The sequence below is a fragment of the Pyrus communis genome, chromosome 1, assembly GCF_963583255.1.
Source record: "Pyrus communis chromosome 1, drPyrComm1.1, whole genome shotgun sequence".
Classification (NCBI taxonomy): Eukaryota; Viridiplantae; Streptophyta; class Magnoliopsida; order Rosales; family Rosaceae; genus Pyrus; species Pyrus communis.
Genome location: NC_084803.1, coordinates 5,057,857 through 5,078,852, shown reverse-complemented (window position 1 = coordinate 5,078,852; position 20,996 = coordinate 5,057,857). Strand labels below are relative to the sequence as shown.

Sequence of the window (20,996 nt, the reverse complement as noted above, 5' to 3'; positions counted from 1 at the left end):
GCCACTTTCGAGCAGTTTTCTGGCCAAACCATGGCGATTTAGTAGTACAGAAAGATATCATTCTCTTCGTCTCGTTGAGAAGTATGATTTTTATTTTTGAATTACTCGATTTGGTTGAGTATTGAAGAAGTTATGAACGTTTAAAGCTTACCCAGTTTCCAGAGAGTTTTCCAATTTTCCAGTGGACTAGTCACCTTTCAGGCTATTTTCCGGCTACCTCCGGCAATCATTGGGTTTCTAAACAGGTATAATATTGTTCTACACTTTTTTATCTTCATTTTGATATATTATGAGTAGAATTTGGTTAAGAATTGATTGATTTACGAAGTTTTGAAAATTGCTCAAAGAGTTTTTAACGGAATGACCAAAATCATGGATGGTGGACAATCTCAGTGACCGTTTCTATTGATTTTCAATCTCATGAACCATTTCTATTGATTTTCAATCTCATGAACCGTTTCTATTGATTATGCAAATCTCATGAACCATTTTGTATAATAACCCTACTTAAAAATTCTTTGTTTGATCTCCTCTTTCTCTTTCGATGAGATTCCGAGTTCTTTTCTCCTCATTCTATGAGATTCCGCATTCGTTTCTCCCTTTTCAATTATTATGTTGCCCCCAACCCCATTAATAGATCACACTAGTACAATCCTTTTTTTCTTTTTTCTTTATTTTTGAACGAGAAGTACAATCATATTGCAAGTAGCTTTTATTTATTTCATTGCATCTATCCGAAAGGGATATTCTTCAGATCTTTTTCATCAAATCCATCAAATTCATCAATTTAGGTTTTTAAAATTTGATCTAACGATTAAAGTTATTATAATTTTTAAAATGAGCCCATGTTTTTAACTGTTTAATCAAATTTTAAATACCCATATTAGTTAATTAAGTGGATTTGATTGAAGGGATTCAGAGATGATCCATTTCCGCATCTATCAACAAGGCGAATCACCTTACAAATGAAACAAAGACAACTGCAACAACAACAACAATGAATGACAAACATTGACAAAAGTACATTTTTCATTTTTTTTGAACGAGAAGTACAATCATATTGCAAGTAGCTTTTATTTATTTCATTGCATCTATCCGAAAGGGATATTCTTTAGATCTTTTTCATCAAATCCATCAAATTCATCAATTTAGGTTTTTAAAATTTAATCTAACGACTAAAGTTATTATAATTTTAAAAATGAGCCCATGTTTTTAACTATTTAATCAAATTTTAAATACCCATATTAGTTAATTAAGTGGATTTGATTGAAGGGATCCAGAAATGATCCCTTTCCGCATCTATCAACAAGGCGAATCACCTTACAAATGAAACAAAGACAACTGCAACAACAACAACAATGAATGACAAACATTGACAAAAGTACAATCCTATTGAAAGTAGCTTTTATTTATTTTATTGCAAATGGATCTACTTCGGATTCCTTCCATCAAATTCATTAAATTCATCAATTCGAACCCTTAAATTTTGATCCAACGATTAAAATTATTATAACTTCTAAAATGAGTTCCTGTTTTTAGCCGTTTGATCAAATTTTAAAAATCTGAATTATTGATTAGATAAATTTAATGAAAAGGATCCGGAGGGCACGATCCCTTTCGCATCTGTCAACAAGCAAATCACCTTACAAAGAAAACAAAGACAACTGCAGCAACAATAACAATGAATGACAAACATTGACAAAGGAATCCCACCATTGAAAATGGTCTTCACCTTGTCATTTTCCCACGTAACAAGATTTCCCACAAACTAAAACAAATGCTTCCAATCCATTCCACCTCCACTAATCTTGATTAACGAACTTACCCAAATCCCTAATCAAGATCTTAGCCTTGTCGCAATTGGGATTAAAGATATGAAAATCATGATCCTCCCCTCGTGTTTCAATCAACTCCTTCCTCCCTCCCCATTTGCTCTTCACCAATTCCTCATAGTAAAGCCTCCCTCTATCCCTCAATATATCTTTTTCTGCCACCATAACAAGCACTTTCCCACAAGCCAACCCCTCCAACCCCGGCGCTCCGTCCAGAAACGGGTTGATAAGCGGGTCATCGCCGCCTTTCTCCGACGGACAAACGAAATTCCACCACGTGTCCACCATTGACTTCCTCACCAAATCCCCCACCTCCCCGCCAATTGGCTTCTTCCCCCAAAAGTAAGGATTAACCATACCAATCCCGGCAATTTTCAACTTCGGATCCGGGTCGGAGTCCTTGATCCGTAAGGCCAAGTGGTGTGCAATGTTGGCTCCTGCGCTGTCTCCGACCAAAAACACGCGCCCGAAATCGACGTGGTCCTTGACCCACGAATCACGATCTTCGCCGCCGTTAAAAACCCAGTTGAGGGCGGCCCAGCAGTCTTCATAGGCGGTGGGGAGCGGGTACTCAGGGGCTAATCTGTAATTTACTGAAACTGCGATGGCGTTGGCTTCTGCAACAAGATTGTTGAGGCTGGTGTGGTAACACGGGTCGGCGGCTGAGGATATGCAGAAGGCGCCACCGTGGAGGTATACAACCAGGGGGAGTTTTGTGCCAGGTTTGGCGGTGTTGGGTCGGTAGAGTCGGGCTGAGACGCCGGTTTGGGGTAAGATGACGATGTCTTTGGATAAAACTCCAGTTTCGGGGTCTAAGCCTGGAGGAGCAACTTGGGTTCCGGCGACTCTGTCAATTGTGCCGTCTTTGAGGACTCGGAGGTATGGAAAGACTTCGAGTAACACCTCTGGTGAGGTTATTGCAGCCATTTGTACGAAAGAGAAATAAGGAGAGAAGGAGGGTGAGGAGGAGGAGCAGGAGGGGAGGAGGAGAGAGAGAGAGAGGCTTTGGACTTTGGAGTATGACTTGAATAATAGTGACAGGAGATTGTGAAGGATTTTATGCGATGACATGCATTTTATCTTATGGAGGGGGGATGCGATGAGGTGAGGGAATGGAATTGTACATAAATATAGTATTTTAAAGGAAGAAGCTAGATTAGGTTAGTTGAATAAGACAGTATTATGTGCGGTTTAGTTTAATTTTTTTGTTTTTTAAAGGGGTGCGAGTCTCGGTTATCTATCATTTTCAGGAGTTAAAAAAACTCATATTGGCATTTCAACCTTTCCTAACCAGAAGTTTAACTTTCACACAAGCAACGGATAGAAAATAAAAGCATTTATAGTTCCTTGGTTGAAAATCTTCAATGCTTCTCCTTCTTGCCTTCTTGGTAGTAGAAATGATTTTGGGGAATCACTGTGTCAAATGTCTGTCATGTGTTTCTTCATAACGACAAGGATTGTCTGCCCTCCCACTTTCGGTGCCCTTCCATGCTCTCCTATTTTGTGTGGTCACGATTAAGCCACATCAACATTTTATATTGTTTTTTTATAAAAATAATAAGACAAAAATAGATAGTAATATAAAATGTTTGACGTGGCTTAATCGTGACCACACAAACAGAAGGACACGGGAGGGCACCGAAAATGGAAGGACAGACAATCCTTGTCCTCTTCATAAATGCATTTTGACATGTTGTTTAAAAAGCAAGCACTTTAATTTTTTAATAAAATTTAAGTGCATTTCAAATTAAAGCACTTCTTTTTTAGTTGAGCGAGATAACGTTAGTAAGATGAATATTAGATTAGTCACTGATAGAGTTTAAATTCATGTCATCATGCAATGATACAACATCTTTCCATCACTGTGTTAAAATGACACTTGCAAATTAAAACACTTCTAGCATAACTGCATAAGTGTTTATAAGCATAAATGATTTTAAGACAAGCGGCTCTTATTATAAAATATAAAACATTACTGCAATAACAAATTTTTTAAACTTCTTTTAAGCCCCACAAAGTTCTTCTTCTTGTTTTTTTTTTAACAAACAAATATTATCTATATTAAAGGAATAGAAAGTGAACTAAGCTTTACAGTGAACTACCCATAATAATGTAGTTTGAATTCATTTTTGACGAGAATTGAACCTAAGATCTCTCACTTACAAATGAAGATGAATATCATTATACCATAATACAAAATGACCACGACGTTCTATTTTAAAAGGTGAGAGAATTGGATTAAGCCCTACCATGTGCTAACCATGTCACAATGTCACACGTTTAAGTCTTGTATTAAAAACGTTATCTACTCTTTAAGCTAAAGTGTATATGTATATAGACGTTTTTGTGGGTAGTAACTTACCAGCAATTTGTAATAATCAGACAAAAAGAAATACGTTTCTGTGTGTAAAAGAATTATAAAATTAAAACAAAATATTAAGAAAAAAAGAATTACAAACAAAGTTCCAGCCCATTCCATATGGCGAAGCAGCCAGCTTAACCAAAAATATAAGAAGCAACCACCAACTGTTGAAAAGACTGGTGGGTAATGAATGCCCACAGTACATTGGCAGAATTTTTTCAGCATTGGTAGAAGTTTTCAATGCTCATGCAAAGTAAAATTAAATTTGTAAATGCATGGAGATTGTATTGTCAAAGGAAGTGTTGTAAACTTTAATGAGCAGTTATTGCATCAGTTTAGAGTTGGTCTATAAATACAGCACTCCCTATGTTTTCAAGTGACAGAGAAATATACAGACAGAAAGAGAAAAAGATCAATAACATCATCTATTCCTTTGTATTTATTTGTTATCCTCTTGTGCTATGGTTTTAGTGTGACATTTTACATCTGCCTCGCACCTACCATTAAAAGGTTACCTCTCTAACTTTGACTTATTTATAACACGTTATCATCATGAGTCTCTAAATATAATTATTCTCTCATCTCTTTTTGCCGAACGAAAGAAAGAAAAAATGTTTCCTCTAAGGTTTTTACTGTTCATTTTCTTCCTCTGCCTCAACTGCGCGATGTATCAGGGAGAGATACATATTAGGAGGAGCATCCATGATACATGCTTGTTGTACTCTTTTTCCTTTGATTAGGATTTTTCCCACTAGGTTTTTCATATCAAGGTTTTAACGAGGCAACATAAGCATACTTGACACTACATCAACGATCCAGGAAAAGTTGTACTCTTTTTCCTTCGCTATGGTTTTTTCCCACTGGGTTTTTCCAAGCAAGGTTTTAACGAGACAACTCATGTTGATATGTGGGCATCCAAGAGGGAGTGTTGAAAAGACTGGTGGGTAATGAATGCCCAAAGTACATTGACAGAATTTTTCCAGCATTGGTAGAAGTTTTCAATGCCCATGCAAAGTAAAATTGAATTTGTAAATGCATGGAGATTGTATTGTCAAAGGAAGTGTTGTAAACTTCAATGAGCAGTTAATGCATCAGTTTGGAGTTGCTCTATAAATACAGCACTCTCTATGTTTTCAAGTGACAGAGAAATATACAGACAGAAAGAGAGAAAGATCAATAACATCATCTATTCCTCTGTATTTATTTGTTATCATCTTGTGCTATAGTTTTAGTGTAACATTTTACATATGTCTCGCATCTACCATTAAAAGATTACCTCACTAACTTTGACCTATTTATAACACAAACAACATTGTTGATTGGACATCAATTAGTTTTCTAAAAGTGGTCAAATTTCGAAATTAAATAAACAAAAGAAAAAGCTAAATAATGAAAGACGTGTTTCTTTCTGGAACATGAAAATGGGACAAAGCAAGGTCTAATAATTTGATCTACAGGCTTCAAGATTTCAGCTATCTTTTTTTTATAAAGAGTGCATTTTTGCTCAACATCATTTAATGTGATGTATATTCATCATCTTATTTATCACAGTTAGATGAATTTGAATTTTGAGATTTGTGCTTATCTACAATTCGAATCTCGAAATTCAAACTCATTTAACGGTGATAAATAAGATGATGAGAATACACCACACTAAATGATGATGAGCAAAAATGATCTCTTTTATAAAATATTTTATTATTAAAGAAAGTGTAAAATATTATAAACTATTATAATAATGTTAAAAAGTGGAAATTACGAATTCGAGACGTGGATAGAAATACAAACGCAAGATTTCAGCTACCTGCGTTGAAAAAAAAGCGTGAAAATGTGTGTTTGCGTGGGCAATGAGGACATTAAAATGTCCAACAATTTTGACTTCACAGTTTGAAATTTGAAGATTGTTGCATTCACATTATTTTTTCTCCTCACTTTGCCATCATACACTTAAAAATCAACATTTCTTTAATTAATCTTGTATCAATGTTGGGAAGTGATTCTAGAAGGGATAAAGCATTTTATAACAAATCAATAACGTTAAAAATGTTTGTGGATCGTAAAAGCAACCCTAATACTATAAATAGTTGAACAACAAATTTACATCGTATTTTATTTTGTGTTTCTTATGTTGGATTTTTACATGCTTCAACAAACTAAACTCGGAGTTGGACGGAGGTTGCACGAACGAGCTGAACCCTAAAGGAGCCATCTAGCAAAATAAATATGGATGGACTAAAGCAGTCTTGCTCGACCCACTGCTCACGCCAAAGTCGTTAATATTTTGGCTCACCATGCGCAAGTGGTGGTGAGCATCACCACTGAACGAATTCCGTTTTAATAAATTTAAATTTCGAAAAATATTATCAAACTGCAACTAATGCGATCGTAAGAAAAAATATGCACTCTCACAAATTCAGGTATCCAGCCCAATACTATAGGCCGAAACCCAACATAAAAGCCCAAAAGTAATTTCCACCTGAGACGCTAATTGTTGTGCAAAGGTGTCAACAAATCCACTTGCCGTTCTGCGACCCGTCTCTCCTTTCCCAGTTTTCCCTGCCCATCGATTTTCTTGTAAACGTCCGTAATAATGGAGAAGATGATAGCTTTGAGATCGCTCTACCGCTCAGTCTCTTCCAGATCTTATCGAATAGCCGCCGCTAACCAGCAGCTACTACGCCACTCTCAGCCTCTCCACTCTTCCGCCGCTGCTGCGCGAACCCTCTTCAGTGCCTCATCCCCCCTCGCCAAGGACCTCTCTTCCGGTGCGTCCCCCTTCTTTATTCGACTTCAATTTCTTGTTTCAATGAATTTTTTTTTTATAGATACGAAGCAAATTTGAAATGGGTTATTGTTGCAATCTGATTTTCTACATAAAAACTGCGTATTTGAGCTTCGTGTGATGCAAAATGATCTGGGTTTTGTAAATTTTTTTATTTTCTGCTGAAATTTCATGTGGGTATGTTGCAAATCCGCAGATGATTACAAGTCCCCGTTTTCGAGGGGGTTGGGAAGTAGGAAATTTTATAGTGATGATGTGAGTCACTTGCCTGCCATTAAAGACCCTGCGCTGCTCAATGTTTTCAAGGATTTGCTGGCTGCTAGTTGGGATGAATTGCCCAATAGTGTCGTCCATGAAGCGAAGGCGGCATTGTCTCAGAATACTGATGACCAGACCGGCAAAGAGGTTGTCACAAATGTTTTCCGGGCAGCGGAGGCTGTTGAGGAGTTCGGCGGGATGATTACTAATTTGAAGATGGAACTTGATGACAGTGTTGGTATGAGCGGAGAGGTATTATAATCATTAGGGACTTTGTGGTTTCACTGTCGTCTGTCTATGCAATTCTCTTGATTTTTGTGTTTTCGTATTGTCTGTAGAATGTCAAGCCATTGTCAGATGAGTATGTGAATGCAGTGAAGACCATTTTCAGTCGCTACATTACCTATTTGGATGCATTCGGGCCTGAGGAGACCTATTTGAGGAAGAAGGTTGAGACAGAGTTGGGAACTAAGCTGATATACTTGAAGATGAGATGCAGTGGCATCGGTTCTGAGTGGGGAAAGGTATTAATATAAAGATGATTAAAGTTATAGCTAGATAAGATTTTCGGTCAATAACTTTTATAATTCATGATTATTACCTTTTGAGAAAGCCATATCAAATCATAGGTACAGTTATTTGGTACTTTTCTTATCCGTATGAGCAGCATTGAAGCAAAATTATCGTACTCATTTAGCTCACTTAGGAGAATAGAAGATCAAAATTGACATGTTTGAGGATATATATTTTAGGTCTGGTAATGATACTCGGCCCCTTATTTTCTTTCGCTCTTCCCGTGGGAACTGGAAAGGGGTCTTTCAACATAAACAATGCTTAGGCATCAAGCTTTTCATTTCGGCATTTGTGGTACATGGTTTGTTATTATCCCGCAGTGCAGGGACTCCTGTTTGGCATATCCACCTGTAGTGTGCAAATCAATGCGAATCTATTTGTAGACTTGCTCATATGATTTTGTATTCTGTTGCAGATCTCTGTTCTGGGAACTTCTGGACTTTCCGGGTCATATATTGAGCAAAGAGCTTAATCCCAGCATTTCAGAGAATGTTACCGTAATTGGAAGCTTTCCGGTTTTTGGAATCGCGTTTGTTGGATATTTGGAAACAGGCCAGATGTTCAGCTTCTGATGACAGTTAATAAAGAGAATATCTTTCTTGATCTATTAATGGAATACTGTTGCATCCTGTTCTTTCATCTGTGATGGTGTATAACGTTGTAAGTTTGTTTCGTCAAGTAATTTCCGTTTGATTTGTTTCATTTGCTTCTGTTGAGTTGATAATATTGATGATGGAACAATTGCCAACAATATGCAACGATAATACGTCATTACGTTTTATTGGAAATCATGGTGTCACATTATTAATGACATATTGACGGTCCATTTTTTACACATTGGTTCCATAGACACGGACTAAACAAAAGAACGTTCAATTTATTTGGTTAAATAGGGAACTGCAATGGTACTCTAAAATGTTGTCGTGTACTCAACAGACATCGTTATGTTTCGGACTGGACACATGTGAAAGCAAGTAAATATAGGGTCTAGTCACGAATTAGTTCGAGCTGGTTTTGGATATGGGAATCCACGTTGGCCGAAATAAACTACCCGAATTCGACCTACATCTCCGATCAAATGTATTGAATTAGTCGTCCTAGATTTTCTCCCACTGCAAGACTACATACACATTTGAATGGTGAACGATGCACAAGTTGAAAATAACAGGTTTAGGAAAAATTTGGATTTTTCTACAATCTCATAGTTCTTTGTAACAACTTCAATTTAGAATTCATCTCCAATCAAATGTATTGAATTAGTCGTCCTAGATTTTATCATATGCTCCTGTGAGAATCTCATACGGCGTTAATCTCTGTATGTGTGTTACAAGTGTAACACAAACCGTCTCCAGTCTAATTGTCGCCTTTCTCCACATAGTTCTGTGGCAAGTTAAGTTCTACCATATGTTTTTCAAGCAATCAAAACCTCGTGATTGTTGTCCCTCGATTCTTCTCTCTTTTCACCGGAACTATTTTGTTTGTCCGATGGTCAACTCTTCTACCTCTGCTTCTGTCGCCCGGTCTGTTCTTCCCTCACGTCATCACCGTCAAGCTCGATTCCAGTAATTACCCTATTTGGTTGTCCCAAATTGTTCCTTTGCTTAAGAGTCATAACCTCATGTGTTTTGTGGATGGTTCTTCTCCCTGCCCTCCTTAGTTTCTCTCCGACGATGCTGGAAACAAAACCGACAGTGACAGCCGTGATTTTAAAGATTGGGTTGAAAAGGACCAGCTTGTTCTCTCCTGTATCAATGCCTCCATAAGCCATTATGCGCTTGGTGACACCGCTCACCGGTACCATACCGCTCGCGAAACTTGGCAAGCTTTGGAGAAACGATTTGCCTCTTCGCATCAGAAATATATCTCAGAGCTCCGTAGTCGTCTTCATCGCACTACTCGCGGTTTCTCATCGATTACTGAATTTCTTCAACGCGTCGGCACTATTACGCATAAGCTAACGTTAGCTGGTTCTCCTGTTCCTGAGACCGAGGTCATTGAAGTCGTCATCAACAATGTCGGCTCCCGTTTTGACAATGTCACTTCTAAGGTTCGCGGAAAACCAATTACTAACGACGAATTAAAGGCTCTCCTCCTCAAATCTGAACATGGTAAGGATGACGTTGACGCATGCTTTTGCAAGGGGGTTCTCGCGGTGACATTGCTAATGCTGTTTTCCATGTTGTTTGCCGTGACTTGAGCGATAACAAGAAGCACAAAGGTCGAAGCTAAAAGGTTTCGTCTACTCGGTCGTCATCTCCAAGCTTTCTGTGCTCGTCGCTCGAACGCCCTGCTCGAATCTGAAGGACTCGCCGTTTAGTTCTAGTTTCTTGTGTAGGGGTGTTCGTCTTGTGCTCCGGGTTTAGCTTCTGGGGTTCTTTAGATTTCTGTATGGCTTGTACTTTTTAATTGTTTTTGTTTTGTCTCTCTTCTGTTTAAGGTTGTTTTGTTTCTCACAAATAAACTTTATTCTAGTTGTCCATTTTATTCAATCTATTCAATCATCTAGACTCAATCTCATTAAAGCTGCAATTGCGGAACAAAATGATCTGTATCTTAATTTATCATAGATTATGTTTACAAGAAATTAGACAAATTAAAAACCATCAAAACATCTGATTGTAGAGAAGAGACATAGTAAGTAATTGGTGTAAAAAACATTAAAATGACCAAAAGCACTCTATTAAAGGTCAACGTATGTATTCAATGACAGTTTTTTGTCTTCTTCTTTCTTTTTTTTTTTCTTTTTTTTTTTTTTCGGGTAATTTCATGGGTTTCCTTATTTAAGTGTCCAATAATTTTCATTTATTTGTTTACCTTTTGCATTAACAATTTATTGTAAGTAACTTGTATAAGAAATTTTTAGGTATGAAATTTTTTGTGCACTTACGGATTTTGCATAATTTCTTCTGTGTTACCAATATATTTAAATATAGACGTTTCGTTACACTAAATCATTATAATATGTCAAGGTAAGAACATTTAAGTATACTAATTTGTTATAACACATTTAAATAGAGACATTTTGGTCCAGTTGTGCATTTGCATATATGATAGCTTTACTTATCACAAAGTATAACATTACCATTTCAACTAAAACTTTATTCTAATTGAATTATATTCCATCCATTTAATCATCTAGACACGAAATAACTTTGAATAACTTGAACTTTGAACCTCCTTTGTTGGTGGTGGGGGTGGAGGAGCTACGACTTTAAACCATCTTAACGAACTTAGTGCCTTTTTTCCACAACCACGACTCAGAGGGCGACTTTGGCAGCGGTGGAAGCAACACAGCCTTCCGGCAAAGCCCAAACGGCCAGCCATCACAATGACGGAACTGCTGAATTATGGACTGCCTTGGAAAATCTCTAAACTCGATCCCATTAAGGCTCGAACAGCGCGACAAGCTTGTCTTGACAGAAAGAAACACGTCTCTACTTGCAGCGTCGCTTGAGCAGCAAGAAAGGCAGCTTGCAACCGATAAAAAATCTGCTTTCTCATCGTCTTCATGATCCTCCTGCTTTTCCACTCCTTTCTGTGTTATGAATAAATCACCCGATTTTGAAGAGTAGACGAAAGAAAAGCTATCTGAGAAGCTGCGCGGCTTGCGCCTCAGCTTTTCCATAGCACGGCTTCGAATCGCAGACACAATAACCTGATGGAGAAAAAACAAGTAACAAAAAATGATAAAACAACCTGTAAAACACTCATAGATTAATGAAAACATGAAAATTTTGTATGGAAAATCTTTGTTCGGGTACATAGCTTACTTCCTGTTCCTCATCAAAGTCGCTTGTCAAGCACTCCTCCGCACGGCTCGAAACCGAAAGCTTTCTGCCGGTATGGCAATTCGCAAACGCATCGGTGAGACAAGCAGCAAGAAATTTGCATCTTTTGGAAGGATTTGGTGATTGTTCATCTTCGTGATAAAAGATGCTCATGTTGGAGTGAAAAAAAAAAAGTGCTTTGGGTTTGTAAGCTGTAAGCCAGAGGTGCTTTGAGATACCTACAAAACTAGTGCTTTTGGTGTGTGTCATTCTTACTCGACATGATGTTCGGATTAGACCTTCACCTGCTTTTTTTGACAGCGGCTTCTCAGCTTATTGGAAAATGGAGAAGATTGGTTTCTATTCTTTGGGTTAAAGACAAAGCTAAAAAAGCATATTAGACGTTTTAACAAAAGCTAAAACTCCTCCCCTTGAGGTTGAAAATGCTTTTGCTTATCTCACGGCCATTAATATTATTCCCATTGAAGAAGACCTGTAACTTCAATCCGTTTCTTCGGTTTTTTTTTTTCCTTTATTTAGTGCTGCTCCTGTAGTCTTCATGTTCATGCTTTAAGTTGAAGTCATGGGAATTAGGACATGATACCAAACCTAATCTTGACATATTTGTTTTTTTTTTACAAGACAGTATTCTAATCACTTTAAATTATAAGAAGAACAACTCGAACTTGAGTGCTAAAAGCAGACACACTGGGCCTAACTGGCCTAACCCACGCTTACGAAGCTATTTGTTGAATTTTCCTAAAGTGAGAGTGCCCTCAAAATGTTGTCTCAACTGAAGAAAATCTTGACACAACACATAAATTTGGCATCTTTCCCCAATTTCATTTTCATTGAAAGACAATGGAAACTAGTTGAAATTAATGTGGTGTCCCAACATAAAGGTAAACTAATTAGAAATTTCTTGGCCGTTAAATTCTAGGAAACATCATAACAAAGAAAGATCATGAGTCTGAGATCTCTTGAGCAATATCTTTGATTTTATTTTCTCTAGTCTCCCTAGACACCGAGTTCATATAAAACCCTAGATGTGAAAATGGATTGCGACTTAACTACACCACGTATGCCAGTGCGGGTCCCAAACTAATAATGAGTTGCCAAGTAGAAAAAGAAAAACAACACATAACAATGTGTGTCGCTTGTTTTGGTGTACTGTTAGGTTGAAAGTATTAGACGAGTCTTCCTTGACAACTAAATACACAGTTGCATACAATCGGTAATAAGTCAGATTTGCTCGTTAACGGCACCAATCATATCTAAATTAATAGAAAAAAAACCCAAAATTTAGAAAAGAAGAGAGGAAATTCTGTACTAATGATTAACCATGGTTAAATACATCATTCATATCTCAACTGATCAAACAATCAACCAAGTGTTTAGACCTTTAGGCAAGAGCAAAGGAAAATCCTGTACCTATACAACTATACAAGTACTCAAACCTTATCTTTATCTGTAAGGCTTTAAAGCATCATCTCCATCACCAACCACCCTCGTGAAATCTGCTCCGGACACTAACGTCTACATCTCCCCTGTTCCCCAATTGATTGATCATTAAATAGCTCCAAATTATTGTTGCCGACCTCCAAATCCGCATGAACAGAGCATGGAAAGTTGGAATCAAACATCCCAAATTTTGATGTCATAATAAACTCCGCTGCACTCGAGATCCTGAGTTCGATTCCTCCTTCCCCACCATGGCTTGCATTAATTATAAAGGGCAAGATAAACTCAGCTGGTGGACTTATGGAGCTGCCGAGATGTGAGAGAGATCAAAGAGTGGAGCTTGGTCACGGCAGAGGTCTGATCAGGCGGGCACATAGAGAGAGAAGTGTTCAGAGAGAGAAGGGCCTCGTCGAGTTTCCCAGCTGCCAAGGCTGCGCAGCCTGCCTTGTAGGCTTGGTCCGCCATTCGTGCACTGTATTCCGGTTGATCAGGGATCTCCGTTTTCCCCGTCGAAGACGAAGAAGACGGAGAGTCGACAAGAGCGGTGGCGCGTGCGTACTCGAGATTGCAGATTGCTGTGTTGATCTCCGCCATTAGAGCTTCCGGCATTGCTTTGATGGTCTTCAGCTTCACGCCGTCGAACACGCTCCGCCACTGAGAGCTTTTTTCTGAAGAACCCATCTCCTGTTTCCGATTTATGAGAAACCCGATTGGGAATTTTAGTTTAAAATACCCAAAAACACAATCTTTGATGAAAATCAAATTTCTTTCATTTCACAGGAAGAACAGTGCCCTAATTTATTTAATTTTTTGTAAAATTACCAAAAAGGAGGAAAATATCGTACCTGGGAATAAAGAATTAGGATTTCAACCTTATCGGATCGATTGGAAAATCAGCAACTGATCGGATGCTGAGAATCGTAGACCCAATTTAGATTTTGTTTCTTCAGGACGTGACTTTCATTTTTATTTTTTTGTCATTGAGAAAAAAATAATAATAACAGAGTAATGGGTTCCTGATGCAACCAAACTCGTACAAGGGCCCATACAAGTGTTGGGCCGCTATTCAGCTCCAAAAATTCCACTTCGATTTTCGAATTTCAATTGTCGCGATTTAAGTTATGTAATTTGTTAATCGTACCATTTAAAGAATAAGAACTCATTTCCGTCAAATCTTCGGATTAAAAATATATATAAACAGCGCAAATGCTTATCCATTGCAAATTCCGTGTATCAAAAACAAAAAATTGCAAATTCTACGGAAAAAATCACGAAATTAGTACGTTCTTATATTGAATCAACTAGTAAACTACAAAACAAAAATCGCGACAACCGAATCTACAGGACCGAAGTACAGCTTGTCCCATTTTCTATCGTCCAACTTGTCCCATTTTCTATGAAATTTCAACATGAAACGCACAAGGCTCCCGTCATTTTAAGCTGTTGAAACTAAAATCTTGAAACGAAAGCCTTCGTCCCCCATTCAATGGTTATCAACAATCGTAATAAAATCATCTGAATTGATCAATATCCGAACTTTCAAAGAACAAGACCCGCAGGGGATGACAAGCGATGCTGGCAATGCGTTTTGTGCCTCGAAAGATATTTTCCTTCCATCTCTTAACAAACCATATCCCATCTTCTCCAACTCCAAAGAATCAACGAAGAAATAGTCACCACACCGGCACTGGTAAAAGAGCTGAATGGCCTCTCCCGCATCTTCAGCCATCACATCTTTTAAGCTGATATCTTCTGCAACCATAGCATCAAGACTCGAAGCTCGCAGTGCGCTATCATAAAGTGTGCGAGACCTTGAATCGCCAAGGATTTCCCAAGCCTTTTGCACCTTCAGGAATCTATCTCCCGATCCAGAGGTACTTTGTGATTTATCAGGATGACTATCAAGGATGGCAGATCGGTAGCTTGCTCGGATATCTTCATAGCTTGCATCTTGTTTCACGGAAAGTATTTCATAGTGAGTTTCCTGAATGGAGTTGTTGCAAAGAACCATACTCATAGCTACTTGCTATCGATTAGCTTCACTGCATATGAAATGAAAAAAATTCTGTAATTTCTTTATAGGCAAATCTAAAGAACCATCAAATGCGATGCGTGATTTCAAATTGCAAACACCCCTACGCGCCACAAAGTTAAGGTTTTCGATATGTTCTAAAAAAATAATCGGACCAAACACATAAGACATCTGGATCGACCATTCAAGCTTCTATCGCTAATAAGATTGCTATTGCAAACAAGGAAATTAACATCAAGCACGAAAATACAACGGCATTCAAGTATTTTACTAATTATCTCTGCAGCTCAATAAACCCTAACCCTTGTCCATCGTTCTCGATGTCCACCGGAATGCAGTCCCTCTTTTGGGTTCCTCCGGTCAAGCGCATAAACCAAAACATAAAAAAAAGGTTTGAGCTTGATTCATTAATTTTCTAATAAAATCTGTGACAGGAGACAGCAAGTGCTTGAACCCATCTGGGAATCGAAAACCCAAATTGAAATTCAACTAAACCAGATAGGTATATAATCTGCAGATCAAGTATAGAACACAAACTAAATTTTCAATTTCAAAGAAGCACAACTTGAAATCAGAGGTAAAACTGGGGCTACAGACTGACAGGAATTTCAGAATTCTTAACAAGAACAATGATTTCAAAGTGCAAAAGAAAAAATTAGAGAATTAAATCCAACCGGATTGTTGGTTTTTCGGAACCAAGTAAAGATCGGATTATGCACAAATTCAACCAAAATACGAAGAACAAAGGGAAACGTAGAGATTAAGTTACCTTCGCGGGCCGAGTCAGCTCCAATCTCTCGCGCGATGACATCAATAATGGCGGGCGGCGAAGAGCGGGGCTTGGAATCGCTTAAACTCTCACAGTTTGTAGCGACGATGAGAGGCAGCGGCTCTTAAAGTCTGGTATAGCTGGTAGAGCACGGACAAAACACAAAATACATTTTATATGACTCCATCCCATTATTAGGGACGCAAAGATGAAAATCTTAACGTTACGTCTACTATCACGTGCTTTTATGATTGCATTTAATAATAAAAAAATTACGGCTAGTTTAAAACTGCTTTCAAAATGATTTGAAAGCACTTTTAGTTCACAAAAGCACGTATTTTCAAACAAGTATCAATTATATGCTTTTTACAAAAAACACTTTAAATATTTTTTTCAAGATTCACTTATATTTTACTAAAAACTAGTTCAAAAACCACCTTTATGAAAAATGTTTTCACTTATTTTAAAAACACTTTCTAAAAGTACTTATAGATATATAAAAATACTTTCTAAAAACAGCACATGTCAACTGATTCTTTGACGAAACACTATTAAATACTTTACCGTTTTATGATAAAACCTCTGCTAACATAAACCCTTTTTTTTCTTATGAACATAACATAAACCCTTATTAGCAAAAGTGTTTGTTTAGTAGGGTGGTCCCAATTTACTCAAACTATCCTCACTAATCATCCACCCACCTTCACTATAAACACCCAATTCCCCATCCTAAAGTTACCTTGTTGGTAGAAGTAAGTTTTGCTCTCTAATTAATAAAATTGTTCAACCTCCCCCGTATCATCGAGGTTTTCTCAAAAGATAATTCGTAGCTCTCTCGTACCGTCGAGATTCTCTCAAAAGATAATGCATACCGTTGCGGTTCTCTCAATTCGGAACTGTACTTTATCCTTTATACAGCCGATGAGCATTAGAAAAACATAAATGTTGAATGCTTACATATCACTTCTCAAAGGTACAAGCTAAACGATACTTGAGCAACAAGAACTGAAAATTTCGTACTCTGTCTCCTTGTAAGGATAGAGAGCATTATGTAGTTATCCAAAGAATTAGAGAGTAATACACAATGTTCAGAGACAGAAATTCATATTCCCCATTCGTTACCGATGCACGGGGAGAGTTTCAACGTCTAACAACAAAGCTCACTATGCCTCCGACCAGGACTTCTTTATCTTGAATCATCGGCGCCAAACACCATGACAGACCGTATTACAAAAATGACTTGTGAACAAACAAGCAGCATGGAGCGCATCCTGAACCTTACAGTCACTCCATCTCCCTCTCTTCGAAAACTCTTCCTATTTTCCTCTATTTTTCACAGAACAATTAACGGAACAAAAGTATATAAACCCAGGGAGACCATGATTACGTATTCCAGTGAAGGGTACCTTCGTGTGTTTTGTGATGTTTCCAGAATATGGTAAGCCTTTGCAGGTCAAGTTACAATGACAAGGGTTTGTCCTTTTCTGCTGGGAGTGGCGAAATCCTATCGTGCGCCAACAATGCCAGAGGCCCAAGGAACAACGAGTGGTGCTGATGGATGGCGGTTTCTATATGATTCAGGATACTTGTCCTTGAAATTAAGTTTAGGCGTTTCTGCCTGCATTTTGATGATTGAAGACAAGAAATATTAGGCTCAACTGGATCAACATAATCACGAATATATAAATTATAACGAAACGGTTATTTAGTTCTTACGTATTTAAGCCAGCACTCTCCAAGTTTATGCTCATAGATATCTGGAGAATGGCAACCAGTTTCCGACGGGCAATAAACCCATATATTACATCTCTTTTCATTAGGCTTAGCACGTTTAGCTTGATCCAAGCAAGCCTGACAACAGTCAGCTGCACTATCTTTGTGGTGGTTAAGCCCCCATCTTACAGCAGCACCATCATAATCTGTATGAACTTCTGCATGGCATTCAGGAGGAAGCGGCCTGCCGGGCAAAATTTGATCGTCTACAGAAAATCAAAGGAATACGTACATCAACACATGGAATAAGTTTCTACTATCTAAATGAGTAAACTTCTCAAAACTACCAGACAAGGATCGTGACATTTTCTTTTTATTTTGTAAAGGAAAATAAAAGATGATTTTTTTTTAATGATAGAACGAAGAGAAGGGCATGGAGCCGAAATTGATGAAGTACCTAACTCCTCTTCTTCACCCTCAGGTTTATCATGATGTTCCGTGTTACGAATTTCAGGAGGAATCCAAAGGCCCAAATCTTCCAACAGCCAAGTGGAATCAGATTCCAAAGCTTTTACTAGCATTTCTATAGAAAACAAAATCAGAACAGTAAACACCAGAGTTTGTCAAAACAATTGTACTACCATTCATAGACTGCTGCATCATATAAGCTATTGAATCCTAAAAAGAAACCACACATAGTTCACAAATAATGACCATACCTGCTTCCTCATGAAGGACTGTTGAATTTGAAGCCTCGGTCTCAATTGCCAACTGCTTAGCTTCTTTTAGTTTTTCCTTGCACCATCTTTCAACTACTTCTGTTTATTTAAGCAACCACCATCAACATGATAACTTAATTACTACAAGTAATGAGAAATAATAAACTGAATTATATAACACATATTTTGTATCCTTTAGCTCATCACACTAATCATAGTTGGTCAGTTTAATTATTAGCAGCTGATAAGTGTTTGTAAAGAACTTAGTGTAGCCATGGGAATTTAAACAAATTCAAATTTATATATCCAAATGGGTCAAATTGATTAATGGGAACAACACTTTACAAAGGTTGGTGGTTTACATGCAATTGAATTCCGGTATGAGCTGGGGTAACCTTTTGGCATCTTTTCATCGTTAAGCGAATATGTTGTAAACTTGTAATGTACGAGTGAAAGAAGCACTCAAAACTTGAACAAGGTGGAAGCACTTTATACTTAACTGGAACATATCTAGGTACTAAAACACACAAGGTACTCACATATCTGAACTATGGCCACTCTTACTAAAAAGACAATCAGTATCGACCCCACTTAAGTCACATGATAAATTGAGAATTCCATAGTTAACTGAAAAGCAATTATCCAGGGAAAAAAAAACAACAATTATCCAAGTCATCATGCACCACCTACCCAAAGAGACAAAAATGGCACAGAAAACAGAAAAAGCTACGTTAGACTATAAGTTTTTGAGTGGTTACAGAAATACAGAGAAATGCCTAAAGCAATCCCTTCCTTACAAAGATCTGGTTTGTCATAAAATCAAGAGAAAATTTACATGCTACCAGAATATCAGGAAGCAATTTGTTCCTCGAGACAAAACAGACAATCTTCTATATCCTTTCACGTGAAACCTACCTAAACTTCCCTTTAACGCGTGTTCTCGCCTTCACTCCTAAATATGCTATTTCTGAATATGTAACGGATAATTTCCTTCAGAAAGCTGAACAAGTAGTTGGAATATTGAAAGCAGGAAATCTACCATACGATGATACAATATCATAAAGAAATAGATAACGGGAAAGCATGCACAAACAGAAAATGAACTTATAGAAAAACATAAAAAGCCTAATGATTAGGGATTTAAACTAAAGCTACGAAATCTTTGGATTGTCTCCCTTACCAAAACTTGTACAGTTGCTCAAGAAAACGACACTTCATTCAACCTTAATGTGACAGTATCAAAGAACCACTCAATGGTTATTAGAATTTGTTATCAATGTCGATAATTTTAATTTCAGATACAAAAACTGAAATCAACAAAGATAAAACATAAATTCATAATCATATCTATTTCAAGACAGAGTTGAAAATCACGGAATGATGAATTATGTTTTAAACCATTTATACAAGATTTGATATTGCATGGCTATTAATTATTCTAGTCCAACATAAAAGATTTGCTTGAAATGCAGATAACAAAAAGAGATAAGCTAAAGAAAATAAAATTGAGCTGCACTGACCTCTCTGCTCAGTAATATTTGCTTTGGGCCTCAAGGTTCTCAACCTATCAATTATCTCATTAGTCATCTTCAGTTTCAAAGGCTGCGGCAATTCAACCGCTACCTCTCTGTAAAGCTCCTTCTTCAGTGCCTTTACCTTTTGCGCACAACAGAATAGTCCTCCATTAAATTAAAAGGACTCGCAGCATATCGCTCTACCGATTCAATCAAACGGATCTACCTACCACCACAGAAAACTCATAATGCATATCTTACCAATCTAATTAGCTCAACCGGTTCAGCTGCTTTTCGAATCCGAACTGATTCCTCCATCTTCCTAATCTGATCCGGAGTGTACTCAAACGCTGAACCAATTCACAAACAAAACATTTCCTCAAAATTCCCAACTGGGTTTTCTGAAAAACGCCTCAAACAGCTAGTGGATAATCCAAAGCAACAAAATTTAAAGAAAACTCATCAAACATGAAGCTAAATTCCCAACTGGGTTTTACCAGAAACACCTCAAACAGCTAGTGGATCATTCAAAGAACCAAGATTTACAGAAGCTAGAAGAGAGAGAGAAACGTACTGGGGCGTGTATCTCTATCGGAGTAGATGTAGAGAGAACCGTAGAGAGAGCGAAGAACATAGAGAGCAACAACGATGTTAATGGAGCAAACGAGGAGAGTGGTCTTCTTGTACGAAAAACCCCAAATCCCTCTACCTTTAAATCCCCATTCTCCTCCTACCCGAGCCATGCCTTCGTCTCTTCTCCTTCATCCCACCATATCTGCCGACCTCACAGATCGATCAGAGCCAGACCCAGATCAAAAACCCAAAAGCCCACAACTTTCGAAGCCTCCCCTCTTCCGACGACAGACCCAGGTTGTCCCTTGCTCCAAGGCAGCAGTGGAATGAGTGCTTTTGGCTTTTGGCTTCTGGGTTTTTCCTGTCTTGCCTTATTTGCTACGATTTTGTGAGATACACGCAAAGCCGTCGTCGTAATTAGGATAGAGAAAGGGATTAAATGATAATGATTAAGATTAATGAAGAATAAGTGGCCTGGTCTGCGCGGGGGATTAATGAAGAATGATTATGGTGTTTTCTCAGATGATTCCGTGATTGTTGGTGTTTGCTCGGTAGTGGTGAAACAGCTTAATCAACCTATTTGCCTTGTCTCCTCTGCCTTGCACTAACATGCGCCGTGGGTGGATCACGTCCTAATCCTA

At 37.8% G+C, this 20,996-nt stretch overlaps 5 protein-coding genes and 1 long non-coding RNA gene across 6 annotated transcripts; 1 reads left to right on the top strand and 5 right to left on the bottom strand.

Annotated features, from left to right (window-relative positions):
- Positions 1 to 1,414: 1,414 nt before the first annotated feature.
- On the bottom strand, positions 1,415 to 2,923 carry LOC137714392 (probable carboxylesterase 2). Its single transcript, XM_068453621.1, has one exon. It carries the CDS (start codon positions 2,901 to 2,903, stop codon positions 1,803 to 1,805), a length of 1,101 nt encoding a protein of 366 aa, XP_068309722.1. The 5' UTR covers positions 2,904 to 2,923; the 3' UTR covers positions 1,415 to 1,802.
- Positions 2,924 to 6,699: 3,776 nt separating this feature from the next.
- On the top strand, positions 6,700 to 8,509 carry LOC137744554 (succinate dehydrogenase subunit 5, mitochondrial-like). The gene is made up of 4 exons (XM_068484341.1): positions 6,700 to 6,959; positions 7,173 to 7,486; positions 7,573 to 7,758; positions 8,223 to 8,509. The coding sequence occupies exons 1-4, from the start codon at positions 6,785 to 6,787 to the stop codon at positions 8,277 to 8,279; spliced, it is 732 nt and encodes a 243-aa protein (XP_068340442.1). The 5' UTR covers positions 6,700 to 6,784; the 3' UTR covers positions 8,280 to 8,509.
- A 2,282-nt stretch (positions 8,510 to 10,791) lies between these two features.
- On the bottom strand, positions 10,792 to 11,908 carry LOC137714797 (uncharacterized). The gene is made up of 2 exons (XM_068453935.1): positions 11,578 to 11,908; positions 10,792 to 11,462 (listed from the first exon to the last, which is right to left on the bottom strand). The coding sequence occupies exons 1-2, from the start codon at positions 11,842 to 11,844 to the stop codon at positions 11,019 to 11,021; spliced, it is 711 nt and encodes a 236-aa protein (XP_068310036.1). The 5' UTR covers positions 11,845 to 11,908; the 3' UTR covers positions 10,792 to 11,018.
- Positions 11,909 to 12,888: 980 nt separating this feature from the next.
- On the bottom strand, positions 12,889 to 14,111 carry LOC137717673 (uncharacterized). Its single transcript, XR_011065822.1, has 2 exons — positions 13,881 to 14,111; positions 12,889 to 13,719 (listed from the first exon to the last, which is right to left on the bottom strand). It is a non-coding gene; the product is annotated as an uncharacterized lncRNA (long non-coding RNA).
- Positions 14,112 to 14,303: 192 nt separating this feature from the next.
- LOC137715838 (uncharacterized) lies at positions 14,304 to 16,012 on the bottom strand. The gene is made up of 2 exons (XM_068455191.1): positions 15,837 to 16,012; positions 14,304 to 15,077 (listed from the first exon to the last, which is right to left on the bottom strand). Exon 2 carries the CDS (start codon positions 15,050 to 15,052, stop codon positions 14,519 to 14,521), a length of 534 nt encoding a protein of 177 aa, XP_068311292.1. The 5' UTR covers positions 15,053 to 15,077; positions 15,837 to 16,012; the 3' UTR covers positions 14,304 to 14,518.
- Positions 16,013 to 16,709: 697 nt separating this feature from the next.
- Positions 16,710 to 20,913, bottom strand: LOC137739428 (uncharacterized). Its single transcript, XM_068478996.1, has 7 exons — positions 20,357 to 20,913; positions 20,044 to 20,132; positions 19,789 to 19,924; positions 18,269 to 18,367; positions 18,007 to 18,132; positions 17,553 to 17,815; positions 16,710 to 17,454 (listed from the first exon to the last, which is right to left on the bottom strand). The coding sequence occupies exons 1-7, from the start codon at positions 20,523 to 20,525 to the stop codon at positions 17,341 to 17,343; spliced, it is 996 nt and encodes a 331-aa protein (XP_068335097.1). The 5' UTR covers positions 20,526 to 20,913; the 3' UTR covers positions 16,710 to 17,340.
- Between the last annotated feature and the right edge of the window lie 83 nt (positions 20,914 to 20,996).

Excerpts from the sequence above, each read along its gene's own strand:
- LOC137714392 (XM_068453621.1), bottom strand. The coding sequence starts at position 2,903 with ATGTCATCGCATAAAATCCTTCACAATCTCCTGTCACTATTATTCAAG.
- LOC137744554 (XM_068484341.1), top strand. The coding sequence starts at position 6,785 with ATGGAGAAGATGATAGCTTTGAGATCGCTCTACCGCTCAGTCTCTTCC. Across the intron at positions 7,487-7,572 it reads GTGTTGGTATGAGCGGAGAG|AATGTCAAGCCATTGTCAGA; the intron begins GTATTATAATCA and ends TATTGTCTGTAG. Across the intron at positions 7,759-8,222 it reads TCGGTTCTGAGTGGGGAAAG|ATCTCTGTTCTGGGAACTTC; the intron begins GTATTAATATAA and ends ATTCTGTTGCAG.
- LOC137714797 (XM_068453935.1), bottom strand. The coding sequence starts at position 11,844 with ATGACACACACCAAAAGCACTAGTTTTGTAGGTATCTCAAAGCACCTC. Across the intron at positions 11,463-11,577 it reads ACTTTGATGAGGAACAGGAA|GTTATTGTGTCTGCGATTCG; the intron begins GTAAGCTATGTA and ends TTTCTCCATCAG.
- LOC137715838 (XM_068455191.1), bottom strand. The coding sequence starts at position 15,052 with ATGAGTATGGTTCTTTGCAACAACTCCATTCAGGAAACTCACTATGAA.
- LOC137739428 (XM_068478996.1), bottom strand. The coding sequence starts at position 20,525 with ATGGCTCGGGTAGGAGGAGAATGGGGATTTAAAGGTAGAGGGATTTGG. Across the intron at positions 20,133-20,356 it reads CGATAGAGATACACGCCCCA|CGTTTGAGTACACTCCGGAT; the intron begins GTACGTTTCTCT and ends GAATTGGTTCAG. Across the intron at positions 18,368-19,788 it reads AAATATTACTGAGCAGAGAG|AAGTAGTTGAAAGATGGTGC; the intron begins GTCAGTGCAGCT and ends TTAAATAAACAG.